Source organism: Equus quagga, chromosome 2 (assembly GCF_021613505.1).
Source record: "Equus quagga isolate Etosha38 chromosome 2, UCLA_HA_Equagga_1.0, whole genome shotgun sequence".
NCBI lineage: Eukaryota > Metazoa > Chordata > Mammalia > Perissodactyla > Equidae > Equus > Equus quagga.
The window spans coordinates 65,168,223-65,190,343 of record NC_060268.1 but is presented as its reverse complement, the minus strand read 5'-3'; the positions used below and the strand labels follow the sequence as shown (position 1 = coordinate 65,190,343).

General features: G+C 35.2%; 1 protein-coding gene across 3 annotated transcripts in view; it reads right to left on the bottom strand.

Moving 5' to 3' along the window:
- Window positions 1–22,121, bottom strand: part of LOC124236121 (Bardet-Biedl syndrome 4 protein) — a 188,120-nt gene that overhangs the window by 131,892 nt on the left and 34,107 nt on the right. For all 3 annotated transcript variants that reach the window (XM_046654823.1, XM_046654824.1, XM_046654825.1), the window contains one exon: window positions 10,055–10,122. In XM_046654823.1, coding sequence (XP_046510779.1) covers window positions 10,055–10,122 — 68 coding nt within the window. The remainder of the gene's footprint in view (window positions 1–10,054; window positions 10,123–22,121) is intronic.

The window sequence follows — 22,121 nt, the reverse complement described above, 5'->3', positions numbered from 1 at the left end:
CTCCAAGTTAGTATGTTTTAATTAGAAAAACAATTTGAGGAAGCAGTTTGAGGCCCTAATGTTCCTTCCCTAGAAAAGATTTACATTTGCTTCGGTCAAGTGCCTGGGTACATTAACAGTCTGGCCCCATCTTAATCCAAGTTCAAGGACTGAAGTTTTCTGTGCTACCCAAATGACACAAATACTATGTTCAGTCTTCAGAAGAGCTCCGAGTTCAAGGCTTGAGGTTTTTTGGGCTACCCAGATGATATGACTACTATCTTTAGTCTTTAGAAGAGCTGGTTTACCTAATCCTCACTCTTTGTGGGCCTAAGACTCCAACTCTTTTCCCTACTAACTAAAAGGCCAACAAAAATCACAGCTCCGACTCTCAGCTACCTCTTCTGGATCAGCATATACTTCCAGGGAAAGGCAGACTGGGATGCTTGGCTCATTTCTCTAGGATTCTTTTAGGCCTTAACCCTCTAATTCTTATTTCACTAATTCTTTTCTGTTACTGATTTTTTAAAAGATGTTTCATCCAGCTTTCTCTACTGAACTTAGTGGATGGAATAGTCTAAATTACCAGAAGTCTCCCAGAGTCTGCTATATTTTCTCTTAGTTGAAACTCCACCTCACCTCTCTTCCATCTACACTCTGCTTTCAATTAGCTGTCATCATCCTAAGTCAGGTCAACATTCTCCTTTTACGTGGATTATTAAATCAGTTTTCCAACTGGTTTTCCTGCTTCCAATCAGCTCACATTGTTACTAGATTTTTTTCCCTGAAATAATGCTCCAACATCACATTTTTCCATAAAACAATCCTCAAGGGATTCCTATTTAATAGAAAAAAAAGTCCAAATTCATTTGCTTAGAATTCAAGATCCTGCATAATGTACTTCCTATTAAACCTGTCCAATCATTTCCCCTCTTTTCTTCACGTAGTCCAACCACTCTAAATCTCACTACTGTAAACTTTCCCCTCCACTTGCTTTCTGAACCTGAAATGCCCACATTCCCACAACCTCCTGCCCTTTCAAGTTCAATCAAATGCCATCTCATCAACAAATCCTTTCCCACCTAAATCAGAAACAATCTTTTACGTAGTCACATAACACTTTATCTTTAAGTACACTGGTGGTAAAAACTGTGCACACTGTTGTGTGTACTTCTTCATCACCAAACCTCTGCTTAATGTCGTACACACAGCTGATATTCAAAAACATTCTTGGGGCCAGCCCCACTGCCTAGCAGTTAAGTTTGGCATGCTCTGCTTCAGCAGCCTGGGTTCAGTCCTATATCACTCATTGGCAGCCATGCTGTGACAGCAACCCACATACAAAATGGAGGAAGACTGGCATGGATGTTAGCTGAGGGTGAATCCTCCTCAAACAAAAAAGAGGAAGATTAGTGACAGACGTTAGCTCAGTGCAAATCTTCCGTGGCAAAAAAAAAAAAATCTTGAAATTTACGTAGTGAGATAGCAGGGAGGCTAGGGACAACAGAATGGATAAAAGGAAAATAACTTCAGATGAGGTAACTACGAGAGAACATTGCTCCAGTTCTTACAGCTAATAGGTGATGAAGCAGAGATCTCACATTCTTAACCACTAAAGTATAATAAGATGATACATTTGCAGCTTTTCATACATCGTTCCCCAATAATACCTGAATTATTTAAATAGGAAAAAAAACACTAATCTGCAGAAGTATAGTAATGAATGCCATCATGAAAGCCAGGTTTCTAATAAACCTAACTTGCTTTCACATCTCAGAAGTTAATTGTGAAACAATATATTATTACTAACGTGGCTAAAAGATCTATACTATCATAACATACAAGTGCTAACTCTAGTACCTATTCACCAAATGAGTATTAATGCTTCATTAGAATGAAAAGTGGAAAGCTATTTGCAACATAGTCTAAGAAAGATTGAAATCAGTCTACAAAACCCTTTGATTGTACCTGTCCATTAAAAGTAGCGAGTCATCAACCACCTATATTTCCCCTTACCTCAAACATGCTAGTTAACTTGTTAACACCCACCTTACATACTATCAACTAAAATGAGTTTTTAAAATTTATTAAAACAAACCTGTAAGGAAAAAAATCGGAATTGCAGGAGAGAAAATACTGACTTTCCACTTGTTACCAACTCTAAAGGAGATTGATTTGGGGGATTTTGTCTCTTAACTCCTGTCCAACCGAAATCTGATTTACATGCACATCATATTTCAATGAAAGTTCTACTACAGAAAAGAAAATCTAGAAATGGCTGAATTTAATTAAAGTATTTACTAAACACTGACTATAAATTATAAGTTGTGTTATGGACTAGGAATGAAAAAAGAATAAGACAGTTTCTGCACAAAGAACTCTAACAGAAGTGAAATATTAAATCAAATACATATTAAGGTGAAAGGAAGGAGTGATTAACTGTCTTGACAAATAAGATAGCCATCTTAGAAGTAAAGCTGAAGTTGGGTTTTGAAGGACAATTAGGAAAAAGGACAATAAGGAAAGCACGCCATGCATAGGCCAATGACAGTACAATTCCCAAGGTATTCCCTAGAAATGTGCAGCTAACAGCCTACACCAATATCCACAGAAGCCCAATGTCAGACAAAACAACACAGGCAAAGTTGAGGTGACACAAAAATGAAATTTGTTGACCACCTTAAAAGCTTCGTACAACTAAGGAGTAACATAAGAACAGAAATAAAGAGAAGATGCCAGAAAAGCAGAGAAGCTGGATTTTTAAAAAGTCTTGTCTTGTCATAAAAAGAAAGGGAAGAAGGAAGAACTCACTTTCCCAGTCTCTCCTGCTGGGAGGATTCACGGTGATCTAGAGTTTATAAAAAGCATAATACTTGAAGAAGGCTCAACGAGCAATTCATTCCATCAAAAGGCTAAGGAGATGTCCAGCTTTCAGAGACTCCAAAAGTAGAAATGTTACTTGTGGTATCACATGCCCAATATCTGATTATATGAGCTGTGATGCCTGTATCCAATGTCAGCAGCAACAGTGCTGCCACTAAAATAGTTTGACACAATGATTTTGGCATTTTCCTGGATGCACAGACTTCATGGCTGATTCTCAATCTAATGTCTTTTTCTCTTAATCTCTTAAAGTTCCTTTATAACTAAAAACCCTGACTGATATACCAGGAAAGGAGGAGAAGGTTCAAGGTATGATAGATGAAATAATGGAAGCAACATCCCACAAAAATTATGATAGGATCAAAGCCCAAAAGGAAAGACTGGCCTTAAAAGAAGTAGAAGGACAGATAGAGTTGTTGCTGCACTTCTGATTCTCTGATTTGCTCTGTTTTGCTTCATCTGGAGGAGGATGAGAAGGAATCTAGCAAATAGAGAAAATTCTATTTAATTTGTAAAACAGAAGAGAAATTAACATACAGAGTAAAAAAGTAGAAGGCTGCATAAGAAAGAAAATAGCAACAGTCTGGAAAGCTGCTATGAGAAATAAGAGACCAAAAGTTAAAATGGTCCCTTCTCCACTAGCCCGTCTCCACTTTCATCAAAATGTATTTTTAAAAAGAATACACTGCTCATTTTTAGGGTCAGGACAAATTTGTTTAAACTATGGACTAGAAGTCCAGGAGCAAATAAGAGAAATTATTGGCAAGAATCTATTTCTACCTCTATTGCCTTCACTGGACCATGAGCTCCTCCTCCAGGGCAGGGACTACAGCTCACTAATGAATGAGAGAGAAGAAACACCAACATGCTTTGGAAATGAGAAAAGAAAGCAAAGAGAGGATGAAATTGGAGATATTTCACAATTTTGACTAGGGTAAGATTTATCTTTAAGTATGTCAAAATGAACAAATGATACTTGAATAAATTCTGTGTTACCAATGGGAAAGTAAGATGTTTTTTAAAGCCCATACAACAAAATTTATTGGCCATATTGTCTACCTTTTCTTGTGATTCCTGGGATCCCAAATAATGATCAAATTATCATAGGGGCAATCTTCATTTTTATACTCAAGAATTGGGAGTTGCATTGTCACTGAAGCTAAGCCTCCTTAAATTCTGTGTTACTTTTCATATTCCAAGGATGTGGGGGGATGAAAAGGGGCCTGGGTATTGGTATTTTTTAAGTTCTCAGGTGATTCTAATGTACAACTACTTTAATAGTTTATCATTGGTTCTCTTGGGTTTCCTGGGTAGATGGTTACATTGTCTCATAAAATTTCTCCTTTTTTTCCCTTTATGAAAGTGTTTTCATTTCAAATAAGTGCTTATTTTCTTAATTAAACAGGCATTTTGTTATTATAAAGCTTTTCTGTGATTGAGGAAAATTCAAAGAATACATAAAAGTATAAAGAAGAATCTAAAATAATTCATAATCCTCCCATCTCCAAAACAATCTTTATATCACTTATTTAATTTTCCATGTATTATTTATCAGAACTTCCAATACATTTAAACGGTGGTGATAGCCAGTAACTCTGATTTTAATGGGCATGCTTGTAATGTTTTAAAATTAAGTACAATTTTCCTCTAGAATATTATTAGTTGATACCCTTTATTAAGCTGAGAAATTACCTTCTTAGTTAACTAAAAAAAATTTTTTCTAAATCATGGGTAAATGTACAACATTATTAAATACATTACTAGCATTTATTATAATTACTTTTTGGTTCCTCTTCATAACCTATTAAAGTAGTAAATGGTATAGATGAGTTTTTTCACAATGGTGACCTATTCTCACATTCCTAGGAGAAATCCTACTAGATCATTAAGTCTTTCAATTCAGCTAAGTTTTATTTTATTTATGAATTCAACAGCTATGTTCCTAATAAAGATGGTTTTCTTATGATTTGTCAAATTTTGTAACCAGAGTTATTCTGATTTGGCTAACATGAACTAATGATGTCCTAACTTTTTCTACATTGTGAAATTATTTTCAGTAGGAACTGGCAGTTCCTTGAAGGCTTATTAGATAGAACTTGCCCATAAAATCTTCTACTACTTTTAGGGTAAGGAGAGAGACCTTTTAGTATATTTACTACATTTTGCCATGGTTATTTTTCAACAATTTCTTAGGGGACAATTTAGGTAATCTCCATTTCTAAGCTTTCAAATGTATTGGTAAAAGTGGTAGACAGTATTCATTTATAATTTTGAAATATTTTTCCTATCTGTAATTACGCATTATTCTCAGTGTTGTTTATTTGTGCCTTTTCTCCCTACCCCCATCACATTTGCCAATTTATTTTCCCCTTTTTCCAAAATAAACTTTGCTTTTTTTAGAGCAATTTTAAGCTCAGAGCAAAATGAGCAGGAAGTACAGAGCACTCCCATATACGCCTTGCTCCCACACACACACAACCTCCCCCACTATCAACATCTCCTATCAGAGTGGTACATTTGACACAATCAGTGAACCTACATTAGGGTTTACTTTTGGTGTTCTACATTCTATGGGTTCAGACAAATGCATAGTGACATATATCCACGACAACAGTTTCATACAGAATAGTTTTACCACCCTAAAAATCCTTTTGCTCAACATATTCATCCTTCCCTCTCCCTAACCCCTGGCAACCACTGATATTTTTACTGTCTCCGTAGTTTTACCTTTTCCAGAATATCATATAGTATGTAGCCTTTTCATATTGGCTTCCTCACTTAGTAATATGCATTTAAGGTCCCTCCATGTCTTTTCATGCCTTGATAGCTCATTTCTTTTTAGCACTAAATAGTATTCGATTGTCTGGATATACCACAGTTTATTCATCCATTCACCTACTGAAGGACATCTTGATTGCTTCCAAGTTTTAGCAATTATGAATAAAGACGCTCTGAGCATCCATGCGCAGGTTTCAGTATGAATGTAAGTTTTCAACTCATTTGGGTAATACCAAGAAGCATGACTGCTGGATCATATGCTAAGAGTATGTTTAGTTTCCTAAGAAGCTGCCAAACTGGAAGCAAAGTGGCTGTACCATTTTGCATCCCCACCAGCAATGAATGAGAGTTCCTGTTGTTCCACATCCTCATCAGTACGTGATGGTGTTAGTGTTTTGGATTTTGGCCATTCTAATAGGTGTACAGTGATATTTTGTTTTAATTAGCAATGCCCTAAGGATAAATCATTTGATTATCTCTTCATATGCTTATTTGACATCTGTATATCTTCTTTGGTGAAGTGTCTGTTCAGGTTTTTGCCCACTTTTCAATTGGGTTGTTTCCAGTTTTAAGAGTTCTTTGTATATTTTGGATAACAGTCCTTAATCAGATATCTTTTGCAAATATTTTCTCCCAGTCTGTGGCTTGTCTTCTCATTCTCTTGATACTGCCCCCTTTAAACATCCATTTCAAGAGCCAGTCTGGATGGCCTAGCGGTTAAAGTTTTGTGTGCTCTGCTTTGGCGGCCCAGGTTCGGTTCCTGGGCATGGAAACACACTACTTGTATGTCAGTGGCCATGCTGTGGAAGCAGCCCATGTAGAAGAACTAGAAGGACTTACAACTAGAATATACAATGGGGTTTGTGGAGGAAAAAAAACAGAGAGAAGAAGATTGGCAAAGATGTTAGCTCAGGGCAAATCTTTCCCAGCAAAAAAAAAAAAGCCATTTCAAAATCTCTTTTTGTTTCATTTATTTATTTTTGTTCTCTATTTCATTATGTTGCTTTTATCTTAAAATACCTATTCTTTTCTCTTTGGGTTTATTTTTCTAACTTCCTAGTTGAAAGGCTTAGTTTGTTCTCTACCTCTTCTTTTTCTTAAAGATACTAAGACTGTAAATATCCCTGTACCTCTTCAGCCACATCCAACATTTGTATTCTCATTATTTAATTCTGGTTATTAAAATAATTTCATTTTTGGATTCTAAGGGTTATCTGGAAGTATGAAAATAGAATGTATAGCAATTTTTCTTGGAATTTATTATAGCCTAGAATGTGACCAATTTGAAAATAATATACTGTGAAGGGTACCAAATACCAACACATATTTTAAATCCTGTTTATTTCTTGATAAACAGTCCAGAAAAAAAAGGTAGTGTAAGAATAGTTATATGCCAAGAGAGATAACAAAGAGACAGCATTCACAAAACAAGAATAAAATTACTAAAATGACAAAGTTGGATACTGTTGAAATAATTCAAGATGCCTAAGGGGCCGGCCTCAGGGCTGAGTGGTTAAGTTTGTGCGCTCGGCTTCAGCGGCCCAGGGTTTCACCGATTAGGATCCTGGGCGCGGACATGGCAGAGCTCACCAGGCCCTGCTGAGGCGGCGTCCCACATAGCACAACCAGAAGGACCTAGAACTAGAGTGTACAACTATGTACTGGGGGGCTTTGGGAAGAAGCAGAAGAAGAAGAAGAAAAAAAAGACTAGCAACAGATGTTAGCTCAGGTGCCAATCTTTAAAAAAAAGGGGGCTAAATAGCACAATGGATGCAGAAAGAAAAGAAACTTGGTGAATTAACGGTAAACCTGAGGACCTTTCACAGACCAGAGTAGAAAGACAAAGATGACAAGCATGAAAGAAGCATTTTAAAAAAAGTTAAAAGACTTAGGAAAGAGATCCACAAGTTTCAACATATGACTAACAGGAATTCCAGAAAGCATCAAGAGAACGGAAAAAAGGTAATATTGAAGAAATAACAGTTAAGAATTCCCCAAAACCAAAAACATGAGTCCTCAGACTTAAAAGACCCAACCTGCTGTTTTCAAAACCCATCCCAATATTTCAGAATATTAAGGATTTCTCTTAGAGCACTCAAAATGTATCACATATGAAATGACTTAAATGACTAAAGAATATATTCTAGAAGAAAACAGGTAAATTTGGAGAAAACAAATGCAAGATTTTTTGGTGGCATGCAAGAAACAAATCAGCAAAAAAAGAAAATATACTGATAGCAAAAATGCTTAATAAAACATGAAAAATTCATGGGGCCGGCCCCATGGCCGAGTGGTTAAGTTCGTGCACTCCACTTTGGCGGCCCAGGGTTTCACCAGTTCAGATCCTGGGCGTGGACATGGCACCACTCGTCAGACCACGTTGAGGTGGCATCCCACATGCCACAACTAGAAGGACTCACAACTCAACAAAATATAAAACTATATACTGGGGGAATTTGGGGAGAAAAAGCAGGAAAAAAAATGAAAAATTCAAATATTATCAACTTACCAAGGTGAGAGGAGAAGAGGAAAGGACAGAAAAGTATGCTACAGTTTTTGTCTTGTGCAGGGCATGGACATAAATATTGTAATAAAATTACAGTTTCACGTATGCACATACAAATTGTAAGGGTGACCACTACAAAAGCTGAAATAAAATACATAACTTTGAAATTACGGGGGGTGAGGGGGACGGGACTTGATCAAGCCAACAAAATAACCAAATAGAAAATATGATAAATTTAAAGCACAACTTACAATAGCATTAGTTAAATCTAAATATATTAGTACTTATAAAATAAAGTACAGCAGTGCTAATACCAGACAACATAGGATATAATGTGAAACTCATTAAATGAGACAAAAAGATATTACATATTGATTTAAAAAATATTATTTAAAGACTTATAGGTACCCACTAACACATCCTCAGAATATATAAAAAAACTGAAATTACAAGGAGAAACTGAAAATTCGCACACAGAAGTTTCCCAGAAGCCGTTTATTTTTTAATTCAAACTTACCACTCTTAAGTATTTAATTGAAAAACACTTTCAGCAGTGTCAACAGTTACAGGACAAAATTCAGAACGCCTTTGAAGAAATACATTAATAAGAAACAAATTGGAAATAAGTCTAGTTCGCTAGAAAAGTAACAGATGTAAACAATGAAAACTCCTTCGTCTAACAGAGGTGTCATAAAATAAGTCTGAAAACAAATGTTACCAAAATTAAGAACTATTACTGACTTCAAAAAGATGGTCAGGTTCATGAGGGGAAAAACAAATCACACTAGTCAAGGAGCATTTTATTCTTCATGAACCCCAGGAAAGCTGGATAGTACACGTTTAAGAACATAAACTTAAAAGTCCAACAAACCTGAGTTTGAGTGCTAACTCCCTGTGACTGAGAGAAATACATTAAGCTCCAAGCCTTAAATGAGGATAATAGTTTCTAGCCCCATAAAACTATCAGGAAGATAAAATGAAATAATGCCTGACACAAAGGGCTGAATAATTGATAACTATTATTGTTAATATCAAGTTGTAGTTGGGGTGCAAGGTGTGAGAAATTGGGTAATATTCTTGGTATTATTACAATCTGTTTTACAAGTGCTTTCAATTTTAAAATCAAATGGGAAATATTTTCCACTTGTTTCTCATAATATTTGGGGTCTCGGTTGCCAACAAAAACTAGTTGTCATTTTTTATTAAAATTAGGATTGCTAATTTTAGGCTGAAAGATCTAAATACAGGCTGTCACCCTAACCACCTTAACAAGTGCTCCAAACTTCCAATCTAAGGAAGAGAAAAAGATTAAGAATGGCATTAATACTGTCATCCTCCAGTCCCAGTAATTTCTTCTCTGTTAGAACTAGAAACATTTTCAAAGAGAAAATATAAAAAACACCCAACAGAATACAATCCTGCACTGAAGCCAGAGAACAAGTCTCAGCAGCTGTTCTGGTGGCCAGGATTGCCTGAGCAACTTTTTAATTTTGTTTTTAGTGAATAAATGTTACTAATACGCCTAACATAAGATTTAAAAGTTTATGGGCAAGAAATTTTTAAGCAATTAAAGGAATAACTTTCTCACGTCTTCCAAGAAAGTATCAAGCACTTTTTTTTAACCTACTTTTAGTTCTTGGTACTTAAGAGGTTATATTGTAGAAGATACTAAAGTAGAGCCCCCCGACCTCATCACCAAAGTAAAATAAGAAACATTAAGCCCGTTCCCTTAACACTAAGTTTACTGCACAATTATAGATGAGGGATACAAGAAATTAACGCAGATACTACTTGCACATTGGTTTCTTCACATACTGGCATATAAATCAATTCCTTACTTGCTTTTTGTAAATTCAGTTCAGAGGCTGTGTTACTTCTAAGTACAAAGCTGACAACAGAGTTCCTTACCTTTCCATTAGCTTCTCTTTATCCCAATTGAAGTGGCTAAGGAGTATTCTTGTGATAGTTGCTGGATTCTAAAGAAGGGGGGGAAAAAAAGTCATTTTAAGGTAACAGCACTTATTGACATTTAGTGCATTTTTAGGTTGAATTTAAATTTCTATAACACCCCACCCAAATTTCCTTTCCTAAGATACTCCTTTATTCCTCTAAGAAAACAGAAAATTTTAATTATAAGGTCAAGACTATTTAAAAAGCTTGCCACACTAATGTCTCATGTTTCTATGGGATCCTAAAGCAGAATTCAAAATAAGCCAAAAAGAAATTAAATGAAAAATTGCTGTATTATATCAAGCACTAATTAAAATTAACTTTTTTGCAATAAAGATTAAACAGACTGCCACATCGGAATACCGTTAATCAATAAAATTTCCACCATCTTATGTACTGAATAGTTCAAACGAGTCCAAACTAGTTTTAAGTCAGAAGCTCCTTCAGAGATATTTAATGAAAATGAAAAATATCTGTACTGTGTAATAATTTATAAAATATAATCTTAGGTTGCTATTTCATTTCTAAAAACAAAGGTTAACACCATGAAATACACCCAAAGTTTACTGCCCTGTTATTCAATGCTGTCACAAATATTTCCATTTCCCATGAAACTAGTGAGCTTAATATTTGGGTACAGAATGTGAACTTAAAATGCAATCAAGTCTAAGAGATGGACTAAGCCTAACTCATTCAACGATACTAGAGCTAGTTACAATGTCAGAAGTGGAACTCAAAACTGCTTATTTTATTTCATGTATAATTTTATTACATTAAATATTTCAAAAAAAGTCTCCATACATAAAACAACTTTTATTTCACCATAGTTAGACCACAGTATTAGTTAACAACAGATTTAGTTTAAAAGTAATTCTCTATAAAAATAATGTCATGAATGAAATCTCTATCAATTATTCTCAATAATACCATTTGTCACAGAAAAATTCATACATTTATATCCTCCAAAAAAGTCAAAAAACGCAGACAGGATAACTCTCATCCACCCACTCCAGGTACATTTTGCTAATCCATCTAGGTACTCCTTACTTCTCGGACCCAGACTCCCGTAAGAATCTTCCTTTAACACAGCACTCCAGAAAAAAGACACCAATCTATAAGAGCTAATATGTGAAAAGAAGTCTCTTAACCGATCCTAAGTTATGTTTATTTGTAAAGAATATTTAGACACTGTTGTGTCCAGCTATCCCCTAGAAATGTGACTCAACAATTTATTTAAAAAACAAACAAAAACTCTGAATTTGGTAATAGATTTTCACAATAGCATTTGCCTACAATTGAAATAGTTAGTCACTTAGATTTAGTCATATGTAAAATAAGGGCAATACCGCTATCAATTGGGGGAATTAACTCTAGTAGTATCTACTAGAATTGTGAGGCTGTAACTTCGTGGTACCCAATATACTACATTCTCTGCCACTACCCAGAGTGCTTGGGGAAAAATATTCCAAGAATTGGTAAAAGTCTCAACTTGCAAAGAGAAAAAAGGAAGAGGAGGGGAAATGTCCTCTCTGACTTGATGGTGCCAGTGTCTTTTCTGTGTTTTATTGAGTTCCAGTATCAAAAACTGGGTCCATCCAAAGGTTCCCAAACTTGTTACTGGTTTATCAAAAATTACTACGGAAAGGTCTGTTAAAACACAGATTCTCAGGTTCCACTCCCATATTTTTATTTAATAGGTTTGGGGCAGGGCCTCCCCAAAGGGGCGTTAATCATCAAAGGGATTCAGAAAATCAGACCAGCAGTCCCCCAGGGTAAAGAAAACACGACTTCTTTTCTATTTTTTAGCTCATCCTTCAAAAATTTCTGTGTACGTATATACGTTTGTTTAATAATATGTATACAATACTAGAGGTACATACTCCAAGGTTTTACCCAATAGGATATTACTGAAAAAATCTGTCTAAACCACACTGGCATGATAATACCAAAATATCTATGCCAGAGCTCTATGCTATCTATGGGGCAGGGGATATTTCATAATACTAACTAAATAAATATATTCAGGTTACTATTTCAGTGCAACTGACTCAAGTCATTTATGTGCACTGCATATGCAGAAAGCTGATGGGGGAATAGTATTTACTGTGCATCTACTGTATGCCAGGCCCTGTATAAGGTACCTTATATACCTCATTTAATTCTCAAAGCACTCTGTAAGGTAAATATACTTACTTTCCATACTATGACTGGGTTGCAAAAGGTTACAAAAGTTACCCAATATCATGCAGCTAATTAAGTGGAATAGTTGTGAATTCTAGCTTAGAACAATCTGGACCTAATATTCCTTCGATCATTCTATGTAGTAGAACCTAAAGGAAAATTAAGGATCTCATTTAGTCATGTCTAAATATCCTTCGCATCCTCCACCAAAGGGTAATTCAGGGCAGGATGAGGACGGGATGGCAGACAGCTAAGAGGAACAAGGGAGATTTCTGAGGGCTGAAAATATTCTACTTCTTGAATGTGACGGCTAGTTATATGAGGGAAAACATTTATCAAAAACTATACACTTAAAAATGGGCACACTGAGTCATATAAAAGTTATACATCAATAATGTTGACTTATTTAAAAACAAAACAATCCGGCTTCTGGTCCTGGCCAAGATGAAGCAATAACCTCACTGTAGCATTTCTCTCTCCTACTTATTGCAATTAAAAACTGGACAGAATACAACAGAGTACTCCAAAAATTAACTAACAGCAGGAATATTAGGGAGGAAAGTGAAGAACAACAAATAAGGTAGTGGTGGGTATCCTGTTTGATCTTTTCCTTTATTTCCTGGCTTTGACCCAAGGGTGGGTCAATTAGGGAAAACTGTTGTAGTAGGCAGGATCAGCAAAAGCTGAGAGAAGTACACGTTTTTAGTTAGACAACTAGGGCAAAAGGGTCCTGAAAAATAAGAGTTTTTTTCTTTTTCTCTTGTTTCTCTGGGCCCTGTCTCAAGGCCAGTCCCAGCCATGAAACTAAACTGCTACAGAGTGATCCCAGAAAACAACAAGAGAAAACTCATCACTCTGAATAAAGGAATCAGAAAGAGGGCCCCTGTTGTGAAAAGAAGAGTTATGAGGGAATCCCTATAATTTTCTTTTCTTTTTTTCTCTTGCCACTTCACCTCAAGGCACGACAGGCAGGAAACTAAAACTGAAAGAACTCCATGCTTCTGGCTAGAGAAATGAAGAAAGGATCTCTGGGAGCCAGAGAGTATAAGGGAAATCACTTCAATGAGAGAGATGGATAAGTAGATTCCTAATTCTGTGCATGAACCAAGTCCTGGGCTCACCTGCAAGCTGTGCACGTGCAGAACACAGCCAAAGAAGTATAGGAGAAGCTTTCAGAACAGAGCTATGCTATAAATCACTGCCCAAGGCCTAGATCAACCTAAGTGGGAATGGGAGGGGCAAACTTAACATAGCAAAGTCTTTGAAAACTGAATAGAAAATGGAACCACTGCCTATATAAAGGGAGAAAGAATTTGGAGTTATAACCTAACTGGGTTGACTCACTTACTAAAACAAATACAAAATCCTCACTACTCTCTTAAGGATTTTAACAGAATCTCACAAAATAATATTCCAAATGTCTGGGATAGAATCCAAAATTACCAGACATAGCAAGAACAACAAAAAAAATTCTGACCAACTGTTAAGAAAAAAGACAATTAATAGATGCCAACCCAAAAATGACCCAGACATTAGAATGATCAGACAAAGACTTTTAAAGCAGCTATTAAAAACATGATCCATTAGGTAAGTATGAACATCTTAAAATGAATGAAAGAAATTCTTAGGAAAGAAACATAAATTATAAAAAAGAACCTAATGGACATTTTAGAACTAAAAAACACAAAGTTCACTGGATGGGCTCAATACCAAAGAAGATGACAGAAGACTCAGTGAATTTAAAGATATATCAATAGAAAATTTTCCAATCATAACAACAGAAGAAATATTTTTTTAGAAAAAGAGCAGTCTCTCAGGGCCTTCTGGGATAATATCAAAAGCTGTCAGCCTAGAATTCTATATTCAGTGAAAGTACGGTTCAGGAATGGAGACAAAGATATTCTCAGAAAAAAGAAAAGTAAAAGAACTCACTGTCAGCCAAATTGCTCTAAAGGAAATGCTAAAAGAAGTTCTTCAGGTGGAAGAGAAATGATACCAGCGGGGAACTTGGAACTTCAGGAAAGAAGGAAGAACAGAAATGGTAAATGGGTAAATATTACAGACTATTTTTTCTTCTCTTATGTTCTTGAAAACATATAAAATTGCTGAAACCAAAAATTATAACATGTCATGACGAGGGAAAGGGTTAAATGTATATAGATGTAACACATACGTTGCTAGTGTTGTGAAGGGTTAAACGTATACAGATATAACACATTTGTTGTTAGTGCCATGGAGTCAATTCTGACCTTCTAGTGACCCCGTGTACAGCAGAACAGAACCCTGCCCATTTTTCCGTGACATCCTCTTAACTTCCAGCGCTGTATTAGCCCATGCTACACTACTATTTATAAGGTTTTCATAGTCAATGTTTTCAGAAGTGGGTGGCCAGGTCTTTCTTCCTATCTGCCTAGTATGGAAGCTCCGCTGAAACAGGCCCACCATGAGAGACCCTGCAGGTATTAGAAAAACCGGTGGCATAGTTTTCAGCATCACAACACACAGCCACCACAGTATGACAACCAACACACATGTGGTGTGGCTCCCTGACTGGGAAATGAACCCCAGCTGTGGCAATGAGAGTGCTGACTCTTAACCACTAGTCCACCAGGGATAGCTATAACACTTATGACAACTGCAACATAAAGGAACTGGGGGAAAAGTCATCCATATAGTTGTAAGGCTTCTATGCTTAACTTGGAGTGGTAAAATATTAATTCTAAGTAGAATGTGAAGTTAAATATTTATATTATAATCTCTAGGGCAACCATTAAAAAAAAGACCAAGAGATAATGGCTAAAAAAGCCAATACATATATAAAGTGGAATATTTTAAAAATTTCTATCCAGAAGAAGGCAGAAAAGGAGGAACAAAGAGAAATGAATTTAAAAGACCTAAATCCAACCACCTTAATAATGACATTAAATGCAAATAATAAAAAAAGAAAGCCGTTTAAAAGACAGAGACAGCTATACAAATATTGAATCATTATGCTGTATACCTGAAACTAATATAATGTTATGTCAATTCTTTATGCTGCTAAATGAAAATAAAAAGAAAGAGACAGCTTAGTTTTTTTTTAAAGGCAAAACTATATGTTGTCTATTAACAATCCTTTTTTTTCTTTTTTCTTTTATTTTTTCCTCTTCTCCCCAAAGCCCCTGGGTACACAGTTGTATATATTTTTTTACTTGTGGGTCCTTCAAGTTGTGGCATATGGGACGCCGCCTCAGCATGGCCTGATGAGCAGTGCCATGTCCGCGCACAGGATCCAAACCGGCGAAACCCTGGGCAGCCGAAGCGGAGCATGCAAACTTAACCACTCAGCCACGGGGCCGGCCACAACAATTCATTTTTCAATGTAAAGATATATAGAGACTAAAAGTAAAAGGATGGGAAAAGATATATCATGCAAAGCACTAATCAAATGAAAGCTGCAGTGGTTATATTTCTATCAGATAAAGTAAACTTCAGAACAAGAAAAACTACTAGTGATAAAAGAAAAATCTCACAATGGTAAAAAGGTCAATTCACCAAGAAAACATAGCCTTAAATTATGTTTAAATTATTTACCTAACAACAAAGCCTCATAATACACAAAGCAAAAACTGAAGGAACTAAAAGAAAAATAAACAAACCCAGAATTATGCTTGGAGATTTCAACACTCCTCTCTCAGCAATCCACTGAACAAGCAGACAGACTATCTGTAAATTAAATCACCTACAAAATAACCCAAGGGTCAAAGAGGAAGTCTTGAAGAAAATTAGAAAACATCTTGAACTGAAAAAAATGAAAATACAACATAAAATTTGCAGGATGTAGCTAACATTGTTTAAGGGGAAATTTGTTGCATTAAATGCTTATTAAGAAACAAAGAATGGTCACAAATGCTTTTATAAAAAAGGAAACTAAACCCAAAGCAAGCAGAAAGAAATAAAGAGCAGAAGTCAATTTCAATGAAATTGAAAACAGAAAAACAAGAGAAAACAAATGAAATCAAAAGCTGGTACTAAAGATCAAAAGAACTTTAGTAAAGACTAATAAACATTAAAAAGATAGACACAAATGGCCAACATTAGAAATCAAGGAGTGAAATATCAGTACAGATCTTATAGACTCTAAAAGGATAGTAAAAGAATACTACAAATAACTCTTTGCCCATTAATTCACAACTTAGATGAAACCGACCAAGTTCCTTAAAAGATATAAACTACTAAAATTCACTGAAGAAGAAACAGGTAACATGAATATTCCTACATCTATGAAACAAACCAAATGAGTAGTTGAAACCTTTCCACGAAGAGGGCCCAAGCCAAATGGTTTCACTGGTAAATTCTACCAATCACTTAAGGAATCCCAAAATATCAATTCTACACAATTTCTCTTCTGGAAAACAGAAGAGGAGGGAACACTTCCTTGGTATCAAAATCAGACAAAGACATTACAAGAAACTACCACATGAACAAAGATGTAAAAATCCTCAACAAAATGCAAGGAAATCAAATCCAGTAATATATAAAAAAGATAATTCACTACAACAAAGTGGATTTATCCCAGTGTTGCGAGGCTGATTAAACATTCAAAAAACTAATAAATGTTAATTGATCATATTAACAGCCTAAAGAAGAAAAACCACAGGATCATATTAACAGGATGCAGAAAAAGTAGCAAAATTCAACATCCAGTGCTCATAAAAACTCCCAGAAAATTAGGAATAGAAGGAACTTCCTTGACTTGGTAATCTATTAAAAAAAATTACAGCTAACATCATACTTAATGATGAAAGACTATATGCTTTTCCCCTAAGATATGGAACAAGGCAAGGACGTCATTTTCACTCTCCTATTCAACAGTGTACTGGAAGTCTTACAAATCCAGTAAAGCAGGAAAAATAAATAAAAGGCATAGAGAGTACAAAGCAAACAATAAAACTGTCTCTAGTCACAGATGACACAAGCGTCTATGTAGAAAATTCCATGGATCTACAAAAAAGTTCCTAGAACTAATAAATGAGTTTAGCAAGACATACATGTTTATATATATATATAGATATATACACACACATATATAAATCACCCATATTTTTATATACTAGCAATGAATAACTGGAAACAAAAAATTTTTAAAGCACCATTTAAAAGGGCACCAAAATATGAACTATTTAGGCAAAACTTTAACATAGTATGTGAAGTATCTGTATGCTGAAAACTGCAAAATACTGATGAAGCAAACAAAAAAGACCTAAATAAATGAAGGCTTATACTATCTTCATGGGTTGGGAGACTCAATGTGGTTAAAATATTAATTCTTCCCAAATTGATCTACAGATTAAACTCAATACTAATCAAAATCCCAGTAAGATTTTTTGGTAGATACTGACAAAATTATTTCGAAACTTATATGAAATAGCAAGGAAACTAGAACAGCCAAAATAATTCTGAAAAGAATATCACTTGATTTCAAAATAAACTATTAAAGCTACAGTACTGGCAAAAGGATAGATACACAGATCAAAGGAACAGAACAGAAACCAGAAATAGATCCACACAAATATGGAAAAGTGATTTTTTACAAAAGTATAAAACAATTCAATGCAGAAAAACAGTCTTTTCAACAAACAGTGCTGGAATAATTAAGGCATCTATATTTTTAAAAAATCAACTTTAACCTATACCTCAGACTATGTAAAATTCAAAATGGATCACACCTAAAAGTAAAACATAAGACTAAAACTACTAGAAGAAAATCTTTGGGACTTTGGGTTAGGCAAATAGTTCTTACATAAGATATCAAGAGTACAATCCCTAAGAAAAACTGATAAGTTGGAATTCCCCAAAACGAAAAAAATACTGTTAAGAAAATGGAGAGACATGCCAAAGACTGGGAGAAAACATATGCAAATCACGTATCTGACAAAGGATTCGTATCTAGAATATATATTTCAAAAATCACTTGAAACCTTGCAAGAAAACAAAAACCCAATTTTAAAAATAGGCACAAGATTTGAACAGGCACTTCACCAAAGAAAATCTATAGAGACATGAAAAAGCAAATGAAAAGATGCTCAACATCATTAGTTATTCTGGACCCACAAACTGAAGCCACAATGTTACCACCACATGCCTATTAGAATGTGTGTGAGGGAGAGGGGGAAACCAATCTGAAATCCCAAATGCTTCAGATTATGTGGTGCAACTGGAATTCTCATACATTGCTGTGGGAATGCCAAACAGTAGAACCGATAAGAAAAAGTTTAGCAGTTTCTTATGAAGTTAAACATAATTTACTACAACCCCAAATCTCACCATTAGGAATTTACCCAAGTGAAATGAAAACTTATGTTCACCTAAAAACCTATATGAAAATGTTTATAACAGCTTTATGCATATCTAGCAAAAACTGGAAATAGTCCAAATGTTCCACAACTGGGGAATGGATAAAGAAATTGTGGTGCGTCCTCACAATGAAATAGTACTCAGGAGTAAAAAGAACTATTAATACATACAACAATATGAATGAATCTCAAATGCAAATTCTAAGTGGAAGAAGCCAGCCTCAAAAGGCTGCATATTGTATGATTCCATTTATATGACACAGTAAAAAGGCAAAACTACAGGGATGGTGTACAAATGGTTGGGGGGTCAAGGGGGACAAATAGGGCAGAAGCAGGGAATTTTTAGAGGGTAAAGATGCAACTGTTGTCTAAGTTAACTGTGGTGGTGGTTACACAATTCTAGATATTTGTCAAAACTCATGGAATTGTACACCCAAAAGTATAAATTTTATTGCATATAAATTACAATATAAAATTGAAATATTAAATTACAAAAGTAATCTAACCTGCACTGGAGCACCTATAATGGCATTCTGACTATTAAAAGTACGAGTGTCAAGGGGCTGGCCCCGTGGCCGAGTGGTTAAGTTCGCCCCCTCCGCTGCAGGCGGCCCAGTGTTTCGTTGGTTCAAATCCTGGGCGCGGACATGGCACTGCTCATCAAACCACGCTGAGGCAGCGTCCCACATACCACAACTAGAAGAACCCACAACGAAGAATATACAACTATGTACCGGGGGCTTTGGGGAGAAAAAGGAAAAAATAAAATCTTTAAAAAAAAAAAAAAGTACGAGTGTCAAAAAGGCAATGCTGAACAAAAGGAGCACAAATGTGAAATTATTCGGTGCCAGGCATTTTATATTTCATTTAATCCTCACATCAATACTTTATACAAGGTAAGCAATACTTACATTTTACAGATGAGGTTAGAGAGGTAAATGACTCGATCCAAGATAAAACATGCTGACAGGATCTGAATATTAGGGAAAGTTTATAAACGTTTATGCCTGTAGCACCCCCCTCAAAGATTCTGATTTCATTGCTTTAGGATGGGGTCTGGTCAAAGGAGAGAAATCCACCTATGTGTGCTACCAAAATTTATAATTAGTTTAATGGAGAGTCAGTTCAAGCTCTTGGTTGAAATAAAGTCTCTTCATCCTATTCTTATTGGTGTTCTTAATTTTTTTTTTAAGATTGGCACCTGAGCTAACATCTGTTACCAATCTTCTTCTTCTTCTTTTTTTCCCCCCTCCTTCTTCTCCCCAAAGCCTCCACTACATAGTTGTATATTCTAGTTGTAGGTCCTTCTGGTTGTGCTATGTGGGACACTGCCTCAGTATGGCTTGATGAGCGGTGCCATGTCCCCACCTAGGATTCTAGGGCCACCGAAGCAAAGCACGTGAACTTAACCACTCAGCCGGCCTCATGAATGGGTTTTATAATACAAAAAGAGTAGTCTAAGATGCAACAGCAAGAAAAAAAAGTTTTTTATTCCAATTAACATACATAGAAAGGAATCCAAAGACTAGCTTATTTATCTCAGAATTTGATCTGAAACAATTAAATAGATTATAGACTTCATCTCAAAACTCAGTTTGATGATTTTCCGACAAGAAAGGACTCATGTTTCTATATCATATCTATCTTGCTTAATCTAGGAACTCAAGAGAGCTGCTCATGATCCAAATTTTATAGATTATTGTTTTGTAATGACTTCTTAAGTAATATTAGAAACCCAAAAGCCCTAAAGTACAAAAATTTATTACAGAAAGAAATACCTCCAACACCAACAAAAGGTAAATAAGCAAACATACTCATCCATCAAAGACAAATAATCCAACAAAAAAATGAAGAATTTATGAATTCACAGAATATAATTGGCTGAAAAAACAAAAAAAATACTCAATCTCCTTAATATAATGCATGTTTTTAACCTACCACAATGGCTAAGATCTTAAAAACTGATAATATCCAATGACAACAGTATGGGGAAATGGCCTAAGATACCCATGAAGCTAGGTGATGTACACAACAAACAGTCTAGCTGCTGCCTTTGCCACAAATATCTCTTGATAACGCAACCCAACAAAATAAAGGGGGAGCAGAAAAGGGAAGAAAGATGAACTCCTTTCAAATCTCTTGCACACACATTTACCTAATTGCCAGCAACTATTTCACATCCAAAACCCTAAATGCAAAATAGCCCAAGAAAAGTTTTGGCTTTCTAGCCTAGCAATACAGAGAGGTACTTGCAGGGCTGAGAAAGACAATCACAGAATTCCCATATGGCTTAAAAGATATATGCATTTAAAAAGAATTTACAACTAAACAACACTAATCCTCAAAAGTTTTCAGTTCTGAATATTACTTCTAAGCTACTCTCAGGAAAAGGAAGGTAAAAGAGAAAGGAAAAATGTCGAGGGTAAGGTTCTTGAGAGGCTTTCCCATTGAAGATATTTTCTGGAAGATTACTTTACCAAGAATTTCACACTTTTCACTCTCTACCCTTGTAGATTATTTAAAACAAAATTTAATACTGATAAGTTTTGATCCACTATAATTCTGTAGATCCATGATACTTTACTTGAAATTTTTCTGAGATAAGCATCTGAACCACAAATGTAATCTTGATGTACCAAAAGTTGTTAATGAACGCACTTAGCCAACTATCCATTAATAATAACACTCAAATGGCTTTGCTGTTCTTTATTTGCCCTCATACATGCATTTTATGAAGGAAATTACTTCATTCTATGACATCTCAAATTTGGAGAGTCAAAGATTTCACCTTTAGAGAATGTCAAGAGTTTAATTAGAATTTAATAAAATAAATAAAATCTTTCTGTAAATGGAAGGAAGATACTATCACTGTGTATAATCATTTGACTTATTCTGTAAAAGTTCAACTGCAAACCATAAGGGGCAGGTGATGGAAGGGACATATTTATATAAACAGTAGAAAAAATATGTAAGATAAAACTTCTATTTCATATCAGAAAAACAAACTCAAGACTTTAAATAGCACTATATGCTTTAGCATCTACTTTATCAACAGCCAAGTCACCTCCAACAAACACAACCCTAGTATTAAACCTTTACCATTACATCAGGCCCCATTCAGACATGATTTTCTTGAGTCTTGGTGCCCTAACTGGCTATTCCTTGAGGGAGGAAAAATCCTACAGATTAAAAAAGTAAGAAGTAAACCAAACATCTGAGTGACTTCAAGGTACCATCCACTTCACTTAACACAACCACTAGCCATCTTCAAACTATGAAAACAAAGCATACAAGAATTAAATTAGTTCTGTCAAGTGAACATTGTTAAGAAGTCTTGTAAGTGATTATCTCTTCCTCTGGAGGGACTTAGAAAAAGAAATATATATACATCCCCAACTACTACTTAATAGTAACGAATTTTAACAGTATTTGAACTCGTACTTTCTCAAACCTTATCTTTTAACTAATATCCTTCCATTCCAACCACAGCAATTCAAAACACCCATCAC